Source organism: Embiotoca jacksoni, unplaced genomic scaffold (assembly GCF_022577435.1).
Source record: "Embiotoca jacksoni isolate LCO1_2020_lvr unplaced genomic scaffold, fEmbJac1.0.p SCAF_4, whole genome shotgun sequence".
In the NCBI taxonomy this organism is placed as follows: Eukaryota; Metazoa; Chordata; class Actinopteri; family Embiotocidae; genus Embiotoca; species Embiotoca jacksoni.
Window position 1 is genome coordinate 21,656,330 of NW_027185392.1, and position 24,216 is coordinate 21,680,545.

The window sequence follows — 24,216 nt, forward strand, 5'->3', positions numbered from 1 at the left end:
AGTTTGTTTGAGTCGCTGTGTTTTACCACGCCTTCGGCCAAACATGCACATATTTGCTATATTCATTTTCCTCCTCAGTCTCCAGGACACACACCCACACATGCAAATATACATACATTCACATAATAATATGCACGTACACACTCTGCACATAGTATGGCAGAGGTGGTTTTTACTCTTTGTAAACAAGCTTTTATATTTGTATTTGTTCTTGCTCAGACACGCAAAAATGGTTCAACTTTTCCACTGAAGTTTTTTTTTCCTGCAGAGACAAAAAAGGATTCAGTTGATCTTTCCACTGCTGTGATGTTTTTGATTCACGGCTCTCTTGCTGTTCTACTAGCTGTGTATCTTCTGTTTTTCAAATGACATCTCCCTGTCAAGGAATTCATTTCAAAGGATAAATTAATAAAGACAAGAGTAAAATGATTTACCTATTTGCCATGCAAAGAAATCCTTTTACACCAAACTCCATTAATTATAAGATTATCAAGATACTGACATGAGGTAACAAATATTCCCAAATTGAATCCAAAACATATTGAAGCCATGTGAGTGATGACTGAGTATACTGAGTGTTTGAACATGAGGCCCCTCACAAAGTAAAGTCAAAGTTATTCTAACTACATCTACTGACACGCTAACATTTGTATGCGCTCTCAAGGATTTTTTTTTTTTTCAATGTAAACAATTTCATTCAAAAGACTGCACACATATATAAAAAATACTGACCAGTTTGAGCACACCAGGGCAGATGATAAACTGTCAGACAGGTGGACGACAATGATACTTATACCAAGGTTAACTTTTTCAGAGAGAAATTCTTATATTTCGTCTCAGTGGTGCCTTATTAAAGCTTCCTTTCTTGCCTGTGTGCAGAGGGCCTGCAGCCTTGAAATCAGACACTTAATCTCCATTGAAGCACTGAGGCAAGGTCAAACTGAATTGTATTTCTTTATAGCAGTCAGGCAGGCATCATCCAGTCAAGCCAGACAGCTGGTCCTTGGGCCGACATGAGAACATAGCCATGAACCTCACATGAGACGAAAAACATAAACAATAATTCACTCAGAGAAGAGAGAGAAGCTTTAAAAATTCATTTTAGCATGACTTTTTTTTTTTTTTTTTTTTCATTAGTTGTGGCTAACATGTTAGCCAATTTAGCAGAAAAAGAGCAAAATAGGCATCCTTTAGCAGACAAATTAAAGCGTAATACTAAATCTGCAATGGTCCACGAAGTCCCACAAAAATATTACATTAGGCTGCAGTAAGTTTGACTTTTGTTTACTCTGACTGACATTTCAATGTGCACCTATGTGAACAAGCTTATGTTACTTGGTTTATGTGGTTTAAAAAAATCTGCATCATTTTGGTTATGTTGGTATGGATAAACAATGCGTCAAAGCATCTGAAATCTGTGAAATGATAAATATCTAACGCTTCATATTTGAATCATGTGCACTGCGGGATATATTAGGCCTGTTCATGCTCCTTTGACTGGTGTGTCAAAATGGCTGCCCTAGTTATGATGACCATGCAGAGGAACATTCAGACATTAAAAAGATCCGCTACAAGATTAACCATAAATATCATTCTCTACTTATTGCTACATTAGGCATACTACTGTATAGTGTCTGTGAGTTGAACCCAAATCACAGTAAATATGAAACGTGTGGAAAAATAGATTAGTTGGCCAGGAACTTTGTGTTTCAGTGGTTCTGGTCGCTCACTTGTCATGTGATATCCCCGTGTCATTCCAAATCCGAGACCCCTCGCCGCGTCTCTCATTGTCACCAGAATGGATCATGTGTTTCTCTGTGTGGAGGTTTTAATCAGGGTCAAAGTGCAAAGAATTACAGAGAATAATGTTAGACAGAATAGTTATTTTTACTTATTCTGTGGAAACTGCTGCAGCTAATTAGAACTACTGCAGTATAGAGAGCAAAGATCGCTGCAACATTGATCAGATGAAGTTCAGGTTCTGTTTTTTTTCAGGCATTTTTTCAGGCATTAAAAACTGTCGCTGCGACTTTATTTTTCACAATTTTCTAAATCTTTAGAGATAGAAATAATAAACATGTCCTGGTGAATCAACAGCCTTTCACAACAGCACTAACCAGAGTCAACTTCTTTGTCAAAGCTTCATGGAGCTCTTTTGGACATGTGGCACTCTGATCTGCTATTGTTGCTAATGTATGCTTACATGAAAAACTGGCTACAGAAAGAAAGGCCGAGCTTAGCTTCATTTTGCATGTATGTATTTTTTCAGAGGTTTTCAGAATTTGTACTGCACAGAAACAGACTATACACAGGTCTGAGTCAGGATGAGCGCAGGAGCTTGTGCTTGCATCAGCTGTTTAATTCATGCATCATAATTAATGGCTCATACATCTCTAGCAGACAAGTCACATCCAATCATATTAGTACAGCTATAGATGTCTTTATAGATACATTTGTCTACTGACACCTTCATCCCCAACTCTTTCCTAGTTTTTGTTTACATTTTCACTGTGTAGAGTTCCACTGTTTCTCCATTCAAACCTATGGTAATCCTGTGTTTTTGAAAGACAACCTAAAAAGAAATGGTTCTTGTCAGGTTGTCAATAGTAAAGACTTCAATGCAATGACCACAAACAGTGTCAGTTCTGAGGTGATAAGTTTACATGGCTCATTGATCCTCTTAAATTCTCTCCTGCGTGTTGTTTCACTGTGAGCTGCATGTGTGGTCTGTCTGAATTGCATGTTGGATGGTCAAACCTTAACTTTGGATAGGAGGTGTCTATGTTAACCATTTACTATCAGATTTTTACACCTAAATGTCTACGAGGGAGTTTGTTTGATTTTTAAACTATATTGCATTTCTCCCTTTCACCTTTCCTCGTAACCATTCTTCCACTCTGCCTTCCAGTGTGGTCCTCGTGATTAACTTTGGACATATTTGATTTCTGACATGATCGGACAGCACATATTAAGAACTGGTTCTGAGAGACCATAAGCATGCCCCTCCTGAAACCCATACTCCTGTTAGGGTTAATTAGGTATTGATTTGATCAGGACCAAGCAAGGGGTCCTGTTCTTGAAAAAAATTTCCCCTCGGGGATTAATAAAGTAAAGTAAATACCTACCTACCTAAAGGCTTTGGTCATACAAAATTATTAATGGTCATGCAGCTCTATGTATAGCTTATGCCCAATGGTCACAAGAAAGCCAAATGCTGGTTCCCCTGTGCTGTCTCTCAGCGTCCCTGTTTTCCTTCCTTTGCTCCTCCCTGTTCATTATCAGATTGATTGTGCTGCTTCCTTCAGTGTCAGGTTCCTTTCCGTGGCTGTTGGAAATGGGAGAGATGTTGTTTCTTCCCATGCTTGCATGTGTATGTATGTGTCTGCGTTTTGATTTGATAAGCATACCCTGAATTAATTTTTTAGCAGCTCAGTTGCTCTCAACAGACACCAAAGCAGTGAAGCAGCAGCGGTGGAAGTGTGTTTTTTCTTTTTTTTGTCCTTTAATGTTTCAGAGCACTACATGCTTAATTTCCCGAATGCCATGTTCACATTGAGACATAAATCTAGCATTTACTGATTATTTCTGAAAAGCTCTACAGTTGTGCACAATGCAAGAAAATAGCTGAATCTCCTCATGCTGTTTTTGTTAGCGCACTCTTAAAGCAATGGAAATCAGCGGATGACTTTAAGAGACTCACTCACACACAAAAACACACCTCCAATGAAAATCAAGATTTTGACAATGCAAAATGCTGTTTTTTTTATATGCTAGAAGGTGTCTCATGACCGAAATAAGCAATCAGTGCCATGGCTGAGCATTTCCACTCTGGAACTGCTGAGTAGGAGGGTGGAGATAGAGGCGGGGACTATTTGCATGTTGATAGCGGCACACGTATTGAATGACGGCAAAGGCATAGAGTTACACAGGATTTGTTTTTTCTAAATATGTAATTGTAATGAACAAAGATTAGTTTTTAGGGGTTTTAATCAAAGTCAGAAGAGGACCTGTAAATTGACAAAGTTGATGTATTTTCTCAGTTCAGACAAATACATGTGGTTACAATTGGATCAGGACTCATGAATGCTTTCTCTAGAATGCAGTCAAAGTAGTATCATATTCTCACAAAGTCGTGAGTTTCTCCTTCATGTCTACAGGATACACATGAAGGAGAATGGTGCTACTATTATATAATGATTCGGTATTGTATTGTATTTTGTGAGTCTGTTTGTCCCAAATACACTGAGATAATCCACTCTGAAAAATATAAGTATTGGATATAGCCTAAAATTTGTTTCTCTTGGATGAAAAAACAAAAAAACAGACTGCCTGCAGGTGGCTCAGTGTCAGGTTACAGGCGTGTGTGTTTCCATAATCCACCTCTTTTTTTTTTATTATTTAAATTTGATTGTGTTACATCCTGCATCTACAGCAGTTTCTCAGTTCACAAGGCTTCATTGTGCCATCCATATGTTTACATATTCTAAGTTATTGGTTGTTATTTGTCCTTTCGGGTGCACATGGATTAGCTTGATGTCTTGTGATTCCCTCCATGCTTTATGAGTGTATGTGTGAGTCTCTTAAGTGTGTGTTGCGCTGCTCTCGGCTGTGCTGCTGGACTCTGTGAAGTGAAATGAAGTGACACAATAGAGGTTTCAGCGATTGGGGACAGCTCTGTGTGTGTGTGAGAGAAAGAGAGAGTCTATATCCACGTGCATTTTTGTATAACATACTGACAGAATCGCAGATGCCATAATGTGTATTTGTGCGTGCGCATGTGTGTGTGTGTGTGTGTGTGTGTGTGTGTGTGTGTGTGTGTGTGTGTGTGTGTGTGTGTGTGTGTGTGTGTGTGTGTGTGTGTGTGGTCTCTCTCTTTACCATGTCATGCGAATGCTTTTGGGCCCAGAGTGTGTTCACTAACTGACCTGCATTTCTGGAGCTTTTTGCCTTTGGCTCAAGAGACTTTGTCGCTGTTATCTCATCTAGCCAATCACATCCCCTAATCTCATTTGTCCAATCAGATCGTCGATCTCATCTGTCCAATCACAGCTTTGGCCTTGCGGGGCAGTCATCCACTACTTTCCTCAGTCTGTTGCTGGAGATGCATTTATGACGGACTGTCCCTTTTATATATGAAAACACTCAATATCCAAATAGTACGGCACCTATGTAACTTTGACTTTAAGCACTGGTTTCTCACACTGGTGTGCTATAACCCTAATTATTTCCCCCCTGACTTGAAAGGAGAGCTGCATTTTGTGCATACTGGCAGCTGCAGAGGAAGAAAAAATGGAAGCTTTTGAAAATTCTTTGAAGCTTCCATTTTTTTTGTTATCAAAGCTGCCTTTGTAGGCCGCATGAATTTTGCATGTGCAGGTTTAAGGGAACTTTGTGATGTGGGTGTGGGTGTGGGCTAGTGTGTTTTTCCATCATATGCACTTCTCTGAAAATTTGGGATATAAGGAGCAAAGAGGGACAAAGAGGATGTTCGCAGCCCCTCTAGGTTAGAGCAGGTGAGGTGTTTTTGGCCAATTTAAATTGCTAAAATTAAAACATCTTGTCTAATTAGCCTTTTTAACTGTGACATGACAAGATTCACCTTCAAATTCCAGATATTACCCCTTTGTGAATGGACAATATATGTTTGGAGGATTTTTTTTTTTTTTTTTTTTTAATTCAGTGCTGTAATTCATATTCTATGGCTAATTATTTTCCATTTTTGTTAAATTGAGGGTATTGTCTTTATTTTTTGCAATAGTTTTCTCCACTGTCTTCAGCACCATTTTATGTGTGTGTGTGTGTGTGTGTGTGTGTGTGTGTGTGTGTGTGTGTGTGTGTGTGTGTGTGTGTGTGTGTGTGTGTGTGTGTGTGTGTAAACGATAACAACAAATTAAAAGTTGTTATCCTTTAACTTTGAGCAACACCTGGCATTTGGATCATCAACACAAGCTAAAAGTGTAGTGATTAGTAATGAGGGATTTCTCTTTCTCACTCACTCACTCACTCACTCATGCAAATGGATCGTACTGGCGTTACTACATGTCTAAGTCCGTAATTAAGATTGTACTCATTAATCTAAAACAAGCACGCTGAAGCAAATTTTCATACTATACTGAACAAATGCTACAAGTTGCTTCAGGTAAACAAACATCTGCTAAATGAGTATATTGTGCTTAATATCACCTGTGAGCTTTAGATGCTGATCTCAAAATTGTATGCTCAAGCAGTTGTCATCTGACAAAGCTAGTCATGTAAACTCAGTCCATGCTGTGGGTCTCTTTGTTTCAGGTGTTGACTACAAACATCACATGATAAATAGGATGAGTTTACTTACAGTATGTTAACTTGACCATTTGATCCACTAGAATTTAGGGTCTGTATCCCCATTGTGTTAATCTGATGTCGATTTTAACACCATCAGATTAAAGGTGACTGTTGGTGTTGTGACCTCATGGTCGCAGTTTCATACCACTGCTCAAGTAAAGAGTCAAAACTACAAAATATGTGTGATCATCTTACCTATAATGGATCTGATTTCCTCAATAGAGTTATTGGACTGAAACTTATAAAACCGCTGCAGTGGTCCATGAATCCATGAATCTCTGACCTTCTTCCTATTGGATGCTTGTAACATTGGTGCTGTGGGAGCTGAAGAATTGTTGTCATGAGGCCAAGTGTATTATGTGGTGGTGGTAAATGATAAATGGTAAATGGTCTGTACTTGTATAGCGCTTTATGACCTTTTGGTCTCAAAGCGCTTTAACATGGTTTTTCCATTCACCCATTCACACACTAATGAGACAGATCACCATGCAAGGTGCTGGCATCAGGAGCACATTCATACACCGATGATACACCATCGGGAGCAATTTAGGGTTCAGTGTCTTGCTCAAGGACACTTAGGCATGTCGACAGGAGGAGCTGGGGACCGAACCACCAACCTTTCGATTAGTGTGCAACCCACTCTGGTGGAGAGGAGGACACTGAAGAAATTATTATCCATATGGATAATCCTGACCACCCTCTTCACCACCTGCTGCAGGGACAGCGGAGCACGTTCTCCAATAGACTCCTCCAGCTCCTGTATCTGTCCTTATGACAGATACAGGAGATCGTTCCTGCCGACCGCAATAAGACTGTACAATAAATCACCACCGGCAAAATCAATCTCACAACAATAACTCTCTTGCACTGCTGTTTTGTATGTTGTTTATTCTAATTCATTGCACTGTTGTTTAGGTTTAGGTTTTGTTTAGGTTAGTTTATTTAATATTATTTATCTTTATTTAATATTATTTATCTTATTTTATTGTATAGAATGTGCATTTTTTTTTTATGCTGCTATAACATAAAAATTTCCCTCTGAGGAATTAATAAAGTACACATCTACAGTGGGTACGGAAAGTATTCAGACCCCTTTACATTTTTCACTCTTTGTTTCATTGCAGCCATTTGTTAAAATCAAAAAAGTTCATTTTATTTCTCATTAATGTACACTCAGCACCCCATCTTGACAGAAAAAAACAGAAATGTAGAAATTTGTGCAAATTTATTAAAAAAAGAAAAACTGAAATATCACATGGTCATAAGTATTCAGACCCTTTGCTGTGACATTCATATTTAACTCACATGCTGTCCATTTCTTCTGATCCTCCTTGAGATGGTTCTACTCCTTCATTGGAGTCCAGCTGTGTTTAATTAAACTGATTGGACTTGATTAGGAAAGGCACACATCTGTGACCTTACAGCTCACAGTGCATGTCAGAGCAAATGAGAATCATGAGGTCGAAGGAACTGTCCAAGGAGCTCAGAGACAGAATTGTGGCAAGGCACAGATCTGGCCAAGGTTACAAAATAATTTCTGCAGCACTCAAGGTTCCTAAGAGCACAGTGGCCTCCATAATCCTTAAATGGAAGAAGTTTGGGACGACCAGAACTCTTCCTAGACCTGGCCGTCCAGCCAAACTGAGCAATCGTGGGAGAAGAGCCTTGGTGAGAGAGGTAAAGAGGAACCCAAAGATCACTGTGGCTGAGCTCCAGAGATGCAGTAGGGAGATGGGAGAAAGTTCCACAAAGTCAACTATCACTGCAGCCCTCCACCAGTCGGGGCTTTATGGCAGAGTGGCCCAACGGAAGCCTCTCCTCAGTGCAAGACATATGAAAGCCCTCATAAAGTTTGCCAAAAAACACATGAAGGACTCCCAGACTATGAGAAATAAGATTCTCTGGTCTGATGAGACCAATATTGAACTTTTTGGCATTAATTCTAAGTGGTATGTGTGGAGAAAACCAGGCACTGCTCATCACCTGCCCAATACAATCCCAACAGTGAAACATGGTGGTGGCAGCATCATGCTATGGGGGTGTTTTTCAGCTGCAGGGACAGGACGACCTAAGCACACAGCTAAAATAACAAAGGAGTGGCTTCGGAACAACTCTGTGACCATTCTTGACTGGCCCAGCCAGAGCCCTGACCTAAACCCAATTGAGCATCTCTGGAGAGACCTGAAAATGTCTGTCCACCAACGTTCACCTGACGGAACTGGAGAGGATCTGCAAGGAAGAATGGTAGAGGATCCCCAAATCCAGGTGTGAAAAGCTTGTTGCATCATTCCCAAGAAGACTCATGGCTGTACTAGCTCAAAAGGGTGCTTCTACTCAATACTGAGCAAAGGGTCTGAATACTTATGACCATGTGATGTTTCAGTTTTTCTTTTTTAATACATTTGCACAAATTTCTACATTTCTGTTTTTTTCTGTCAAGATGGGGTGCTGAGTGTACATTAGTGAGAAATAAAATGAACTTTTTTGATTTTAGCAAATGGCTGCAATGAAACAAAGAGTGAAAAATTTAAAGGTGTCTGAATACTTTCCGTACCCACTGTATCTATCTATCTATATAGAGAGAAATACATTTCTATGCAGGCTGTGGTTTATCAATCTCGTTTATTGCTTCTATGTAAAATATGTGGCCTCAGACATTCACCTTCAGCACTGAGAGAAGTGGCAACACTTGAACTATGTGTGCACACGTATGTATGTGTCTGTGCTCTGCTAACCTTTTCATTCCCTGCTCAAAATGCACACACATTTACACGCAGGTGGACACTCGTCTTTGTCTCTGCTTCTCTCTGTCTGCCTCCATTTCCATTTAATGGAAGAAGAGGTGGGGCCTGGAGAGAAAAAAGGGGGGAGGGAAGGACGTGGTTTAAAATTACAATATGTATTTATGTTTCTCTGTATGCTGTTGCCAAGCAACAGTAGATCGAGGGTATTTACAGTTAATCAAAAGTGAGTGACATTAGCTTAGTGTATTATAGGTAAAGCGCTCATTTGCTTTAAGAGCTGGGAAGAAAGACAAATGTGTGTGTGTGTGTGTGTGTGTGTGTGTGTGTGTGTGACTGTGTGTGTGCTCATGTGCACATGTCTTTTGTACATATTGTGTGTATATGCATAATAAGTGCTCACTGAGCCTCATCTTTTGTGGATATTTCGGTGTGATTCTTATTGTATGTTTTGTGTGTGCCCAAAAAGCCTTTGTTTTCTGTGCTCTCACATCATTGTATGTGTGCTCACAAGAACTTCAATGCCATTGTCTCAATATATGCAATATGTGTGTGTGTGTGTGTGTGTGTGTGTGTGTGTGTGTACACAAAATAATCTAGTTTGTTTTTATTATTGCAGAAAACACAAAAACATGTTTGTTTATGCCCATTAATTCACCAAATGATTTAAGATTACAAACTGCTCTGTGAAGCTATTTTTGGATTTTGTTTCTGTTTTTGTTGCTGCTGGATGAAAGCAGTGGAGGCTGTGCATCAGCAAAAATATGCCCTGGGGGAAAAACACTTTGTCATCAGGTTCCTCCCTTCAAAAGATACAATAATTGTTAATTTTTTTTTTTTTTTTTTTTCAAATGGTTTCCTTTTGTAGATGTTGCATTTTGAAAACCAATGCGGTAGTTATTTTATCATATGTTACAGTATTTTAGGGTTATCATTCATTGTTTTGATGGTAAACATGTCAGCTGGCATTAACATCATATCTCCTCTCTTTTTTACAGGCTTTGAAAGCATCTTGGAAGGCTTGTTTGGGCCGGGACTAGTCAAAGATATCACCCTTTTCCAAGGTAAATAAGGTGTTGTTTTTTTGTTCAGTTGTTTAGAAGAACTGCGATTATTTTTGATTTAGTCCTCCTTTGAATTTACCTTTTACATTTTGCTCAGTAAAAGCTAAATAAGTACATACAGCAGGAGATCAACTCTCAGTTTATATCAGTGTTCTCAGTGGGAGACAGTATGGATATTCAAAAATACATAAAAAGCAAAAACATCTCCCCACTGATCTTTCATAAAGACATTTATTGCCACACTTGCAGAATTGACACTGCTGTAAAAAATACTTATAATGCAAAACAATATGATTAATTCTTACAAAAGCCATCTTTAACTGACAGATGTCACCTAGCAAAGCAGGGGAAGGACAAAAAGTTGCTGCCCGGACTAGCTGAGCTTGATGGTTTCTCTTGGTCTCTTTTACTTGGTCTTACAACTATATACCAAGCAGAGATGGTCTGATTGGCACAGTATGCAAAGTGTCTAAAATGCACCTGCTATGGCAGTTCACAGTCAGAGCATTACCAACAGAAACTGGCCTCCAGTATAACCAGTCTGTCTGGCATGGTTTGCATCTTTGCATGTGCCTTTTGTTTTGTTTTTAAATCTTAAAACAATGATTTTCCTCTCACTCATAATGGCCATTAAAATTCCCCTCTGACAAGCTTTCATTGGAGGTGATGAGGGATGAATTCCACAGTCCTTGTTTTGTGTAAAGGTGGATTTTAATGTTTATATGATGAGGCTTTAGAAATCTGAGTTTGTCAAATAAAGTTAAGCGGTGTCTTAGTAGTTGAGGATGAAATTCTGTCTTTGTGTTTCTGAGCTGTCACACCACACCCACTTGATTTTAGCACTGATTGCAGAGGTTTTATTTTAACTTGTGGAATGTGTTTTTACACTCTAGTCATGGACAGGGGACAGATATAACACCATCCATAGAGCCGTGAAAATATTCAAGACGGTGATGTACAAACAAAATCTGGATCTCAGAATACTAAAATAATTGTGTATGTTTTCTGTCATGTATCCTGTCATTTATTTATACGCAAGTCATTTTGCAATGAACAGTGCTTAGGGGAATACCAACATGTGTTATTTAGGCAGCATTGAGCCCATGAGCACTGAGGAAACAAACTCACCAAAGCTACCAAACCGAAGGGTTTCCTCTGAGTGGCACAAATCAAATATGGATGTCATGAGAATAAAAGAAATGAAGACCACCTCAACAGCCACATCTCTCTCTCCTCCTCTCCGTCTCTTCCTCTCTTTTTCTGAGAAACAAGGTCAACATGGCGTCCTGTAGTCATGTGACCCATCCCCCACCAACTTAAGGCATTTTTAGAATATTTCTGGCATGTCTACGTCATTTTCTCTCATGCATTACACTTCCACACGTACACACTCACATAAACTCTCTCCAAGTAAAACTGCCACTTGCTCATTCAGAGCGACAGACGGTGACATTACTAGACATCACTAGATTTCAAAAACAGCATAACAGTTACACTTTATGACTTGAAGGAAAAACAAAGCTGCGTATCATAAATTATTTTCCCTCAAAGGGCTCCCATCCTCCTCCATTAGTGATTTCCTACATTCCCCAGATTTCCCTGTGGCACTCTGTTTAGAAAAAGGGCACATGCTTGCTTTTGCAACAGTCAGTGAGTCCTTCTTCAGCTATAAAGAGTGAAGGTAATTAATTACACTTTTATAGTTGTATATTTACAGTGCGTTGTCTGACCATGGAACCACCTCTGTGGGAGTGTGTGTGTGATTAAAATCCAACTTGAAGTGTATGTAGTGTTTCTGTGTTGCTTTGTGGTCCGTTTCATTTTGTGGGTGCATAAATCGGCTGCTTTGCAAACGATTGATTTCTGCTGTTGAAAATGTTAAAGGTCGATAACTGCGATTAAGAAAGAAATCTTTGCTCTGTGATTCTGAGCAAATGACGCTAAAGCCTGATGTTTACAGTAGATATTGATATCAGAATCCATAATACTGTTTGAGCAGCTGTCCTCAGTAAACGTAAAAAAATATATCAAACAACAAAATTGACACTTTTTTTTTTCACTTAACCATAGCCATAGATTGTTGAACACAAACACACTTGTAAGCACATGAACAGTGCTGATGATGTGTACGCTCTGAGACTTGCAGATATATTATTGTATTCCATTTCTCCCACAGAAAAAGACTGATTTCAACTGTTCGTAACAAAGATATGACTATTTGAAGTGTTTTTGTGATATTAGATCAACAGTGCAGTGCTATGACAGATGTTTAAGTCCGAGCCCCCCATACACCAATCATTTTACTTTTCATCTTTTCATACTGCTGTCAGAGTACCATTTTCCTTGTCTTTGTCATTCAAAGGCTCACATGTAAACAAATGTTTCTCCTTTGTATGATGTTTGAGAAACCAGGTTGCTGCAGAAGCAGTAAGCTAATTAATTAGGGGCAGGTAAACAAACACAAGCATACAGATTCATTTAAACAATGTCAATATCCTCCTCATTTTCACAAACTTGCGCACACACACACACACACACACACACACACACACACACACACACACACACACACACACACACACACACACACACACACACAAACGTTGACAGGTGTGAGGGTGGGGGGGTCAAGCTGGCAGTGGGACTGGAGCTAATTGGTGCTTTTCCAGGGATGTTGTAAGTGGTATAACCGCAGGGTTGAAACACAGCTCACCTTTAACCGTTTCGTTACAAGACACAGAGAAAGAATAGGAAAGAGAGCGAGCAGTGACTTGTATGCTTCTCCTTGTTATTTATGACAATAGCAGAAGATGTCAGTGTTTTTAAAGGAGCGTATATCTGTTATTTTTTTTCAAATTTTAGTTCCTCAAAAGGCAGGCTTAAAGGCTAAGAATCTCTAGTTGTGAACTTGTTCTTTGTTGCAACAACAAGGGATATAGGCCTGAACATACTCAGGGTGTGGTCAGTACACTGTGATATTACTGTTGAGTGAGGTGAAACTGACTCAAACCTTTCAAGGGGACAGTCAAACAAGACACGAGCACAGGTCTCTCAACCTGTGTTTTCAATAGTAACATTTTAACTCTGAAATTATATTTCTTACATTTTTACGTGGCATGTGTCAAAGATAGTAGGCAGCAATTTTCTTCACTGATTACTGATTTGATATTAACTGTAAGTGATTGCATAACTCAAACAAATTGGATTATTAATTTTCTAATCTTACGAATGAATGGGTGGATGGATCAAACATCAATACATGATCTACTAGTATGTTACCTGAAATAAAAGCAAGACAGATAAATCTGCCTGGATTATTGCAGATGCAGCCATATTTATATGTATGTATGTATGTAAGAAGATATGACTGCACAATTATTTTTGGGAAATTGGATTTATTACATTTGGTTTGAGAGTACTGTTAATTTTACACTTTAAAAGAATTGAGAGAAATACATATGAATTGATCCTGTCAACATTGTTTTGTTTATGTAGTGGAATTCTGTTAACATTATGTTGTCTGATTGTAGTATTTATAAAACAGATTTTGAATACTCTGAAAATCAATAACCATTTCACCCTCAAAAATGAAAGAAAGATTTTTTTTTTTGAAAACAGACATTTCCTCTCAAGATTAAAACGTTTATGACTTAAAAAGATTAAAAAGAGTTCACATAATAATTTATAATACTTATTTTTGTGCAAGGACTGCATATTCATAAGCACAAGAGCCTGCACAGGAAATAATTAATAACAGCGTTATTGCCTTCTGGTTGCAAATTCAGGAGAGCCGTAAAAAGAGATATATTAACATATTTAATAGGATGGGAAACATACATATGAATATCAAAACAACCTTTTTGTCTTTACCCTATCAAGAACAGATGGGTTTTAATTTCTTAAATTAATTGTTCCAGTGTGAACAATTCTACTGAAAAGTAACCTCAGATTTCACACTTTAATGTAAAGTGAAAGCTCATGATTATATTTCACCATCCTCACTGCTGATAAAACACTTTCACCTTGGCCTCAGGTTGTTTTCTTAGCTGCTGAAAAGGTGACATTTGGAGTTATGAGGTTTTGATGATACTATATGCTGTATGTTCACAGTATATTGTGCCGATATTGATTTTGTTCTTGGGTTTCTGTGTTCTCTGTCTCTTTGTGGAGCTGACTCAGACTTCTTTCTCCTCCTCCTGTCTGTAACCTACTCCTTCATTTCCTTACCTCCTCAGTCCTTCCTCTGTTTCACTGCATCTCTTCCTCTGTATATGTCCGTCACTCTCTGGCGATGTAGTTTCAGGCTGAACTGAGGGATTTCAATGCAAGTGTAGCACCATGGCAACAGCTCAGCTGTAACCGGTCTCCTCACTCTTTCTCAGAACAGAAGGTGCTATGTTGTTAAAAAGCATTTACATTTTGATGGATAAAGACTCGCCCGTGTAGCCACTGAACTGAAATAGACTTCAGTGAACATGAACTGACAGTTGACATCATCTAAATCACAAGACCACAAGCACAGCAAAATATTGATAAGAGGAACTATTGATCAGTAGTACTGAGTGCTGAGATAATTGGTTGTTTTAAAGGGGCGACATCATTCTTTTAGTTTTTTTCTGTCTGTTATATACTGCCATGATGTCAGAACTGTGTTAAACGTTATCAGAATTCTAAACTTGAAGTGAATGTATGTAAAGTAAGTAAGTCTCAGCTTCTATGTCCTCATCAAATTGACCTCAGAACATTTTCACATGCCCTCTAACTGTCCATTCTGTAGCCAATTAAACAAATTCATATTTTGAGTAAAAATAAATCAAAAAAGTGAAATCTGACGAACTATTGTTTCTTGTCCTAACATTTGAAGCTGACAGAGGTCTGTTCAGGAGTCAGTTTCCAGAAGCTGTCCAGGCATAACAGTCGACTTGTCGGAACAGTGATCTTTAACAGACAGGGGCTAAAACAGCTTGTTGAGGTTGAAGTGAGGAGGGGTGCATATGATTAAAAAAAAAATGAATTAGAGTTTTCAAATGTGGATTTAGAGTTGGGTCAAATACCTACAGAAGCAGATGTTCTGCCCACTCTCCCACCTGGATAAGAAAGACAGGAAAGCTGTGGGGAGAGAGTCAGAAGAGGCGGTTCTTGATGTCCATGATGTGCAGCCATCTGAACTGAGGAGGCATCAGTGCATTTCTTCATCAGGCTGAACTTGTGCAAGAGAATGCAGCCTTGGAAAATGCTAATTAGATATTTGCACATAGGGCTTTAGGGCATGAATACTTCAGACTTATTTACCTGCACTCTCTCTCACACACACAGAGGCCTTCGTGCAGTGTTTGTGGTCTTTAGGCAACGAGTTACTCGATAGAAAATTGAGCTTATCTGTCAGTCACAGGTGCAGTTCATTTTTACACAGTACACTTGACATGTGAAGTTAGTCATCGTTGGAATTTAATCATTGGCTCTAATTAAAAGTGAATCATTTTAATGCTGTAGATGCTATTGGTTGTGGTCCCTCAGCTGTCAATCTCTGCAGGCTTGACTGGATGTTAAATGAAAACAGACGGTGTGTTGGGACCTCTCCACTGAGTCATATACACCTCATTCTGGTTTTAAGATTCAACCTGTTTATGAATATTTAAGATTAATTATTGCAAGTTGTGCAAATGCAAAATATGAACCTAAAGTTGAAGACTGAACAGGAAAAAAACTAGATAAAAAGGTTTGCCTCTTGCTTTAGTAATATGCTTCTTAACTACTCGACCTAAAACGTCCATTCACGACTACAATGTTGGGACATGCTGAGGATTATGGGAGGTGGCGTTTGTCATGATTTAACCTGGTACTTTCTATCTTTGACTCTGATACAGACTGCGAGCCAGAGGAAGTGTCTGACTGGTCCTTCGATGAAAACTGTCTCTTCTGCTGCTTGAGACGTGAGAAAGTCAAGGTAGGAGGCATTGCAACACTTTTGTCTCCCCTTCACACAACATCCTCTCTTTGTAATTAAATGGCTTTAATGTCATAACTGTCAGAAACTATTGGGTGTTATCACTTTAGCCTCACTGCATAAAGGTCCTGGGTTCAAGCTGACCAGCTCTGTTAGAAGTTTGCAAATTCTCCCCATGTTCAAAGACGTTTTTCTTTCTCTGAAAAAAAAGCATGTTGGGTATTAGCCCATATTGCTCCTGCCATTGTCCTTTGCTCAGGATGTAGGTTTAGTCTCAAAGTGGAGGCACAATGAAGTATGAGTCAATTCTGCAAACAGTTACACTAAAGTTGATTACATAATAATAGTAGTAATAATGGTTAGAAATTGCAGTATACCTCCGGCAGCCTTTTCTAAAAAAAGGTTTGGTAGTTTGAACTCAGCCTGCAAGTTTATTCCTAAATATTGGGAAGAAGTCAGCAGGCAGTCATCTTAGCATAAAGACCGGACTCCCTGTGAATCCTCATCTTGTACATTGCTGTTTCACCATGCCTTTTGCCATCCCAATGATACATTTTAGGCGTTACCTTTTTTGTCAGTTTCCACATTGGTCATTTCTTGAAACATTTTGTAAATGATTGAAACAAACAGTGTCCTGGTTTATACTCTACACCAAGTTGAAAAGTTCTGAGACACCTTTACTGCTCCTTGGAATAAACGGAATAAACTGTATATACATTTTGCAATAATCAGCTAAATATATCTACAAAAAAGTCAAGAACTCTGCTTTGCTCGAAGGACTGCATAATTCATTTTTATTGCAAGATGTACACTTTTATCTAAGGCTTACAGTAAAAATCTAAAATCCCTGAATGAAATACAAAGAGAACGTATTCGATGTACAAGATATATAGTAGAACAAACATGTTCAGTGATTTCACTGCTATTGTTCTGTATGTGATGATAAATTCTGCACTGGGGGATGAGAACATTTCCCTCTAATGTTGCAAACATTTTCAAAACAATACTAAATGAAACTGCATTTCCATTATATCTCTCCTTATGTAAATTGTGAATAATAGAGATGAATGCTGCTTTCTGCTTAATACAGCACTTATGTTACTTTTGTGAATGAGTTCCTTTTGCTACAAGTTCTGTGTTTTTGTCTGCTGCCAGTTTTGAGCTTTCTATTGAAAGCACCACATGTTTGTCTCCTCTCCTGCTGCACTTCTTGTTATTTGTGTTGTTCAACCATCGTGGTCTTGACCCCGATTTAGCTTATGAAAGGAACGCGACATAATGATTTGGAGGTGAATGTGTGCATGTAAGTGAGTGTGTGTGTATGTATGTGGAACCAAGAGGTGGATGGTGACATGGGTATAAATTAGTGAGACTCCCACAGCAGCAGAGAGGCCCGTCCCACTTCAGAGTTTCTCATCGACTACGAAGCGTTCAGAGCCATTGCAGTGCTTCCTTCTGTTTATGCTGCTTTGAAGAACGTGTTCATGTGATGGAGCCATTCAATGTTACAGACCTCCTCTCTACTGAAAAATAAAGAACAAAAAGAGCAAAGATGTCGTGGGTGCTGAACGGTCCCTGCACGACTCCAGATGGGGTCCCTTGTTGCAAAACAATTACATGCTGCTTCTGATCTGTTGATTAAACAGTCTAAAACTTGATGCTTACTTACCTGTCCTATAACTTTCAACCATGTTGGCTGGTTTTCATGAATTATTTTTAGTTGTTTTTGGTCTTTAGCCTTTAACTGATTGTAGATGGTAGGTCAAATGGTTTTGAATTTGTTTACCATTCACCTTTATTTTAACATCAGTGTAAGTTCACAGAACAAGGGTGTGAAGGAGCCAATGAGGAAAGGGAAGGAAGTTAGGAGGGGGCGTCCTTTCCTCTGTCATCAATTGTCGCTTGTTTTTCGACTTGACCCATGTCTGACCTCCGAGGTCAGCCATCTGTCTCCTCAAAACATTCCTGCTTCACCGCCCCCCTCCTCCATCAACCCCCATCTGCCCCTCCCTCTCTTGTCTCCATTTTCTGTCTGTGCCTGCTCATGCTAATATGCTAACAGCGACCGTGTTGTCAAAACTCGATTCTGCATTTAATACAGTTATTACAGGTAAGACTTGAATGGGACAACAACCAAAACAAAACAAAAAATCAAAATCAATAGCTAGAGCAAAATCAATTAAACAAGGCCTAGGAGATTTTTTTTGAACAGTATTTTCTAAATCATCAATAATTATCTTAGCCACTTATAGTGTGTGAATCATGGCATATATAATAGATTTATTATTATTTACGGAGGCCTTAATTGTATTTTTTTCTTCTTACTCAAATACAATTTTCTCCTTTATCCATGTGTTAGGGTTTTGAACGCTCTCTCTGTCTCATCATTATTACCCTCTGCTTGTTTGTGAAATGCCAGAGGAGCTTCAGTGGGCCGGAACCATTGATCTGAAGCCATGCAAACTGCCAGCAGAAAGAGAGAGAGGGAGGGAGGGATGGAGAAAGCTTTAAAAACACATTCTCATCTATGTTGCTTTGTCTTTTACCATTAATGCACACAAACACATATACATGCTCAAATTCCATGTTTATTGTTTTAAAGACAATGGCAACACACTCATTACAACCGACAACCACAACACACATTAACAGTGGTTTTAATCCCTTTGCCGATTTAGAGGCTGAATTCGCTTCCCCATTTAGCTGTGGAGTGTTTTCATAATCATCTTTTGTTGGCAGAACAGGCCCAAGACCTCCATATCCTGAAGGAGCCGTTTGATTGGCTGTTAGCCTGAAAAAGCCCGCCTTCAATCTCAGCAGAGAAGTGAGCTGTCCTGCCACCGCTTCTCTCTGTCGAGTCATTTTATTGGTTTCTGGCCTGCTCGTGACACTTTCACACATACTTGTAGACTGTTGGTTGAGACGAAATAAGACATCTGAAGATGTGGCTTTGGGCAACTTCCATTATTTTGTAAGATTTACATACATTTAGGAGTAATCAAATACTTTACAGGTTAATCAATCATAAGCATTTTAAGTTGCATCCCTACAATTGTTAATGGGAATATATATATATAAAACAACCAACATGTCTAACAAATTCTAGCCAGTGAAATCTGTTCTTATTAACTGCTAAGATAAATAGAAGAGCGATACTGTGCTCAAGATGTGCCCCAAAAAAACCCTAAAAAATCCACTTGCTCACCTTTTAACTTAAAGGAGAAGCTACTATTTTCAGGCCAAAGAATGGAGAGATCTGCATGTACCTGCAACACAAAACATCTTGTGTTGCCTCAGAACAGCGGAACAACCTTGGACCTCTACAACTGGACATGTTTAAACGACTACAATGAAAAACAATGGCGGTGTTGTGTGTTACGTGATGGTTGTGTGAGGGTATTATTTTTTGAAACACCAACCCCTTACTCACACATTTGTCTCTGTGTGTTTGTCTTTGAAGGAGCACAGCGCCGTGAACGGTGGAGGCAGCAACGTGCTGTCGGAGTGTGAAGACTTCAAACAGGAACAGTCTCGGATCAGCCGGCTGGAGAGACAGGCCCAAGACTTCCTAAATGCTGTGTTCCACAGAAAAGGTGAGACACGCACACTCCTCACCTTTCATTTCATCATCACTACAACATTCCATGTCATAATGAATATCTGGAATCATTTGTTCTGGAATAATTTCCAGGGGACAGTTTCAGAGAGGTTATCCCCAGCAAAATGATGTTATTTCCATGGGAATATAATACCAGAGTATATTTAGGATATCAGATATATACTGTATATATATTGCACGTTTTATTTTTGTTCAACCCAAATGTCAAATGGAGTTAGAACAAGACCACAGATAGACCTTTTAGGAGATATTTAGAAACTTGAAAACACTCTCGTTGCAAAAGCCCAATAATTTGCCATTGCTTCTTAAGATTCCCAAAGACATTGTTGAGTTTTCCTTCCACGGCCGTGTTCTCATTTGCATACAGTACACTTCTCTTTCAAGTAGGCCACCTCACTTTGGGAGCTAAAATATTTAGCTTCAAAACCAGAAAACTCCACTTTTCACAATGCTCAACTGTAGGACTTCAGTAAAATGAATTAGAGAGGACACAAGTCTCTGTTGCACAGGGGTGTGTGAAGTTGTGTCATTTACATACATTACATGTTTTGTACAGTTGGGATAAAAAAAAAAAAAAGGGGCCAGGGATTAATCCCTGAGGGACATCGTTTGTAACTTTTTCAAAGTTTCACATTTGGAACAAAGACGTTTCTGCCTTGCAGGTAGACCCTAAACCGGTTGAGATCTGGGCCAGAGAGGCCGACCCACTTTTCCGACCTGCACTAACAGTTCCATGATTACTATGAGAGGCCGTGTGGGAAACTCAGTTGACACTTACTTTACATGTTAGCGTTGGGATGAGAAACTAGTGCTGGATTTGGGAGGTTGAAAATTGTAAAATGAGATAGGAGAAATCTCCTGTGAGGTTTGCTAAATCTGTTGACTTTACACAGAACACACCATACCACCATATCGTCTGTAACAAAAATACATTAATGCAGTAACGGTTGTCATTTACAGACTGGTCACAAAGTGCTTATCAGAGATGGGGTGAGTTTTGCTCTGATTAAAACAACATTTGACTCAAGGTGCAGGCATTTATGCCACATTAAATTATGTCCAGCTTTCATTGAAAAAAATGGTTGTCAGTTTAAAGACTTTAGGCCACAGGCAGTTGCAGTTGAATTAAACCTGTCCAAAATTTTGCATTTTTGCCATGCTACAATTATAATATCAAAAATCTATCCACAAGAGAAAATCCACAATATTGATATTATATTTAGATATTGCCCAGCCCTGGCTTCATTTGGGCCTTGTTGTGGACAAATGCGATCACATGTAATCACTTATGCTGAACGATGGGACTTAATACTGCAGTGTGAATATAGCCGAACTGCTGCTTTAATAAAATATTAATTAAAATCATCATAAAATATATTCTATCTTCTGCTGACTTAAAATATGCTGTTCTCCATTAGCTGACAAATGTTAATCTACAGCTCGGTCTGTGTTTTCCTAGAGGACTCTTGTCAAACTATCTGTTTCCTAAATGTTCACTTTGACCCCACACTCATCTGTTTACATCTAGATCAATTGTACAACGTAGGTAGTTTTTGCATGAGGGCATACAGTATCATTACATATGTGCTACTATTTGTCAGTCTGCATTGAGAAACAATATCACACCAGTTGTGTCACATTAACTTTCATACCGGATGTTGTATTTTCCTGCACTCTCCGCTTTGATGCAGGTATCAAATTGACATCTTTTCAACGTCGGAATATTTGCTGAGTTACCATCACCCCTTCAGAAACTGGAAATGAATTATGTTCTGTTTTGAGGCTGGCAGCTATTTGTTACAGAGGCTAAATGAGCCTGGTAGACACAAGCTGTTATGTTTATTCCATGAGGGAGGAAGCAGATGTTTGTCCAATCAATGCTTGGCCATAATCAATTTGGCTTCACGCACACAGGCGGAGCTGCCTGTGGAGCTGCTATTTTTAAACACACAGATAGTCACACAGGCACAGGCGTAATGTATCAGGCACACATACACATAAACAAACATATACTCGCAGTCATTCATACAGTAACAGATCTGTCAGCATGCAGCAAGGCTCACAAACACTGCACAAAGAATAAGGAACATGTCATCAGGTCATGTCACCGGTCTGTTATTACTGCGATGTGCTGGTGGTCAGTTTTAAATAAATAAGAAATAATACTAATACTAAAACAAATGGAATGGCTAAAGTTGGCATATTGGCATTTAAAGTATATTGACTGATTCGAAATGTCAAGTCCGTTTCGACCTGCTACCATTTGCCCTGTTAAAGTTTCCTCTTTAAGCAATGATACAAACACAACACCTCCTGTATTAATTTAAAAAATAAAAGCCTTCTAGCATTTTAGTAGATAAAAACCCTTTATTTTTTTAACAAGGCTTATATTTTGAAACATTGGCAGGAACCTGTTGTGATTGAAATCAGATCATTTAGATGAGTAATCCAGAACAAGCGTTGAAAATAAACTGATTATATTGTTAATTATATCAAATTAAAATGATGGAAATACACATTATTAACTATTGTAAGTAAAATTGTCATCAAAGGAACAGTGGTTACACAAACTCAGAAACAGCAACAACTTAACCCGGCACAAATAGCACTACACTTAAAATCGTGGAGGGAGGTAAACAATCGAATGTTGACAACATTCAGCACAGTATCACGGCAAAGTGGGTAAAACAGCTGCTAGCACATTCGAGGGTGGAAGGTGACACCAGAAATCATGGGAGGAAGTAACCATGTGTTTCTTCTACGTGGTTTTTACGTGTTTTAACCACATGGTTTAATCACAAGCCACGACATTGACACACTGTACATTAGTGGACTGATGGGTGAATTACATGCTTTGCATTGTTACTGGTTTGCAACTTTTTAGAGCTGAAACAAATTGATGATTAGTTGATCAGAATTAAAATCATAACCAATAAATGTTTAAGATAATTTTTCAAATATTCCCAATTTCAAATATTTGCCGTTTTTTTTGTCTCATCACATAATGACCACAATAATTGCAGTTTCTTAAGTTTTAAGCAAGTTCTTGATGTCAATTTGTGTCTTAGGAAATTGAGTTCTCACAATGTATCGAGTAAATGACTAAGTAATTAAATTAGGAAATTATGCAAAGTTTAATTGATATTAAAACTAATCATCTGTTGCGGCCCTACAGTTTGTATGACTTTATAAATCCAGTGACAGTAAACCATTAATTGTTTTTCCCCTGCTGATGAATGAAGGTTACAAAACTCCCTTAAAAAAATCTGGCAGATTAATTTTGACTTTCATAAAACAAACGGTAAATGTTTTTTTTAAAACATGCATCAGGTTCCATCTTTTTTCAAGAAACATTAATTCTTCTTATTTGTTTACTTTATCAACTGCCATTGTTCCTTATTATCCAACAATATTCATTGTATTGTCTTATGTATTTGTCTCTATTTGCCTTTTGACCAAATGGCAACACCTACTTTGGATCTGTGGGAGTGATTTCAGCTGACTGTGGTTGACTTAAAGTCAAAATTGGATGATAGAAAACATCAGTTAAAGCACATCAGAAATGTGGAATTGTAAAATGCTTTGATAATCGCTGCCTTCGTTCAATTTGTTTTTGAAATTGATTTTGTTTATCCACATTTTCACATGATTATTTTGGGCTAATGAATTGTTTAAAGGATTTATGGTTTGAGTCAGTGACACGAATGAAACTATCCAAATAATATACAGTAGCCCCTGGTTATAAAGAGATAAGTGCAGCGGATTTATCTAGGACAATGCCAGATTAATGCATGAATAACAAATGAGTGTCATCTTTGTTGCTGTTTCGCTCCGTGTCGTTACCAATGAGCTCAATGATGAGTGTTTGATGTGGGTTTGTTTTGTCACAGCAGGGGATAAGAGAAAGTTGGGTTTTGACATCTGTTTTTTTTTCTCAATGGTCTCCTAGTACTTGTTGCACTTTTATTATTTATACTGTATATCTCACGGTGGTGTACAGTATGCTTGTATTTTGAAAATGGAACAGGCAAAATGGCACAATTAATGATAGAATCAGAAAATCAAACACATAATTTGATCTGATTCAATACAATGTGATACAATCTGATAATATGACAACAAAGGATATGACTTGACAATATCTTACAGAACAGTATGGTATGATATGATACAATTATATCAAATACAGTTGAAAACTTCCTCCTGTGGGCAGTAACAGGAATTGTTATCCAGAATTACAGCCTGCCCAAAGGCTAAATATTAATTATCATTCAATCCTGATGATATTCCATTGTTTATAAAAACTGCTTTTTAATATAAGAGATTTCCAGATGATGGTGGGTCTGCACAAATGTTCATTAACTACATTGACGATGGTATTATTACATTAAACACATTGATGCAAAGATTAAATCATGGATAAACTGCTCTGAAAAAGTTTCTATAAATAAAATGGTGCACAGTGTTGGAGTGAAAATAAGAAAAATTCCTGGAAAAATCAGCGGGAAGGCTGTGAAAGCC

General features: G+C 38.4%; 1 protein-coding gene across 2 annotated transcripts in view; it reads left to right on the forward strand.

The window, feature by feature from the left end:
- The window catches only part of lcor (ligand dependent nuclear receptor corepressor), a 69,048-nt gene that overhangs the window by 33,260 nt on the left and 11,572 nt on the right, over positions 1-24,216 (forward strand). For both annotated transcript variants that reach the window (XM_069166935.1, XM_069166936.1), the window contains exons 2-4: positions 10,064-10,129; positions 15,997-16,076; positions 19,537-19,669. In XM_069166935.1, the coding sequence (XP_069023036.1) occupies positions 10,064-10,129; positions 15,997-16,076; positions 19,537-19,669 (279 nt within the window). The remainder of the gene's footprint in view (positions 1-10,063; positions 10,130-15,996; positions 16,077-19,536; positions 19,670-24,216) is intronic.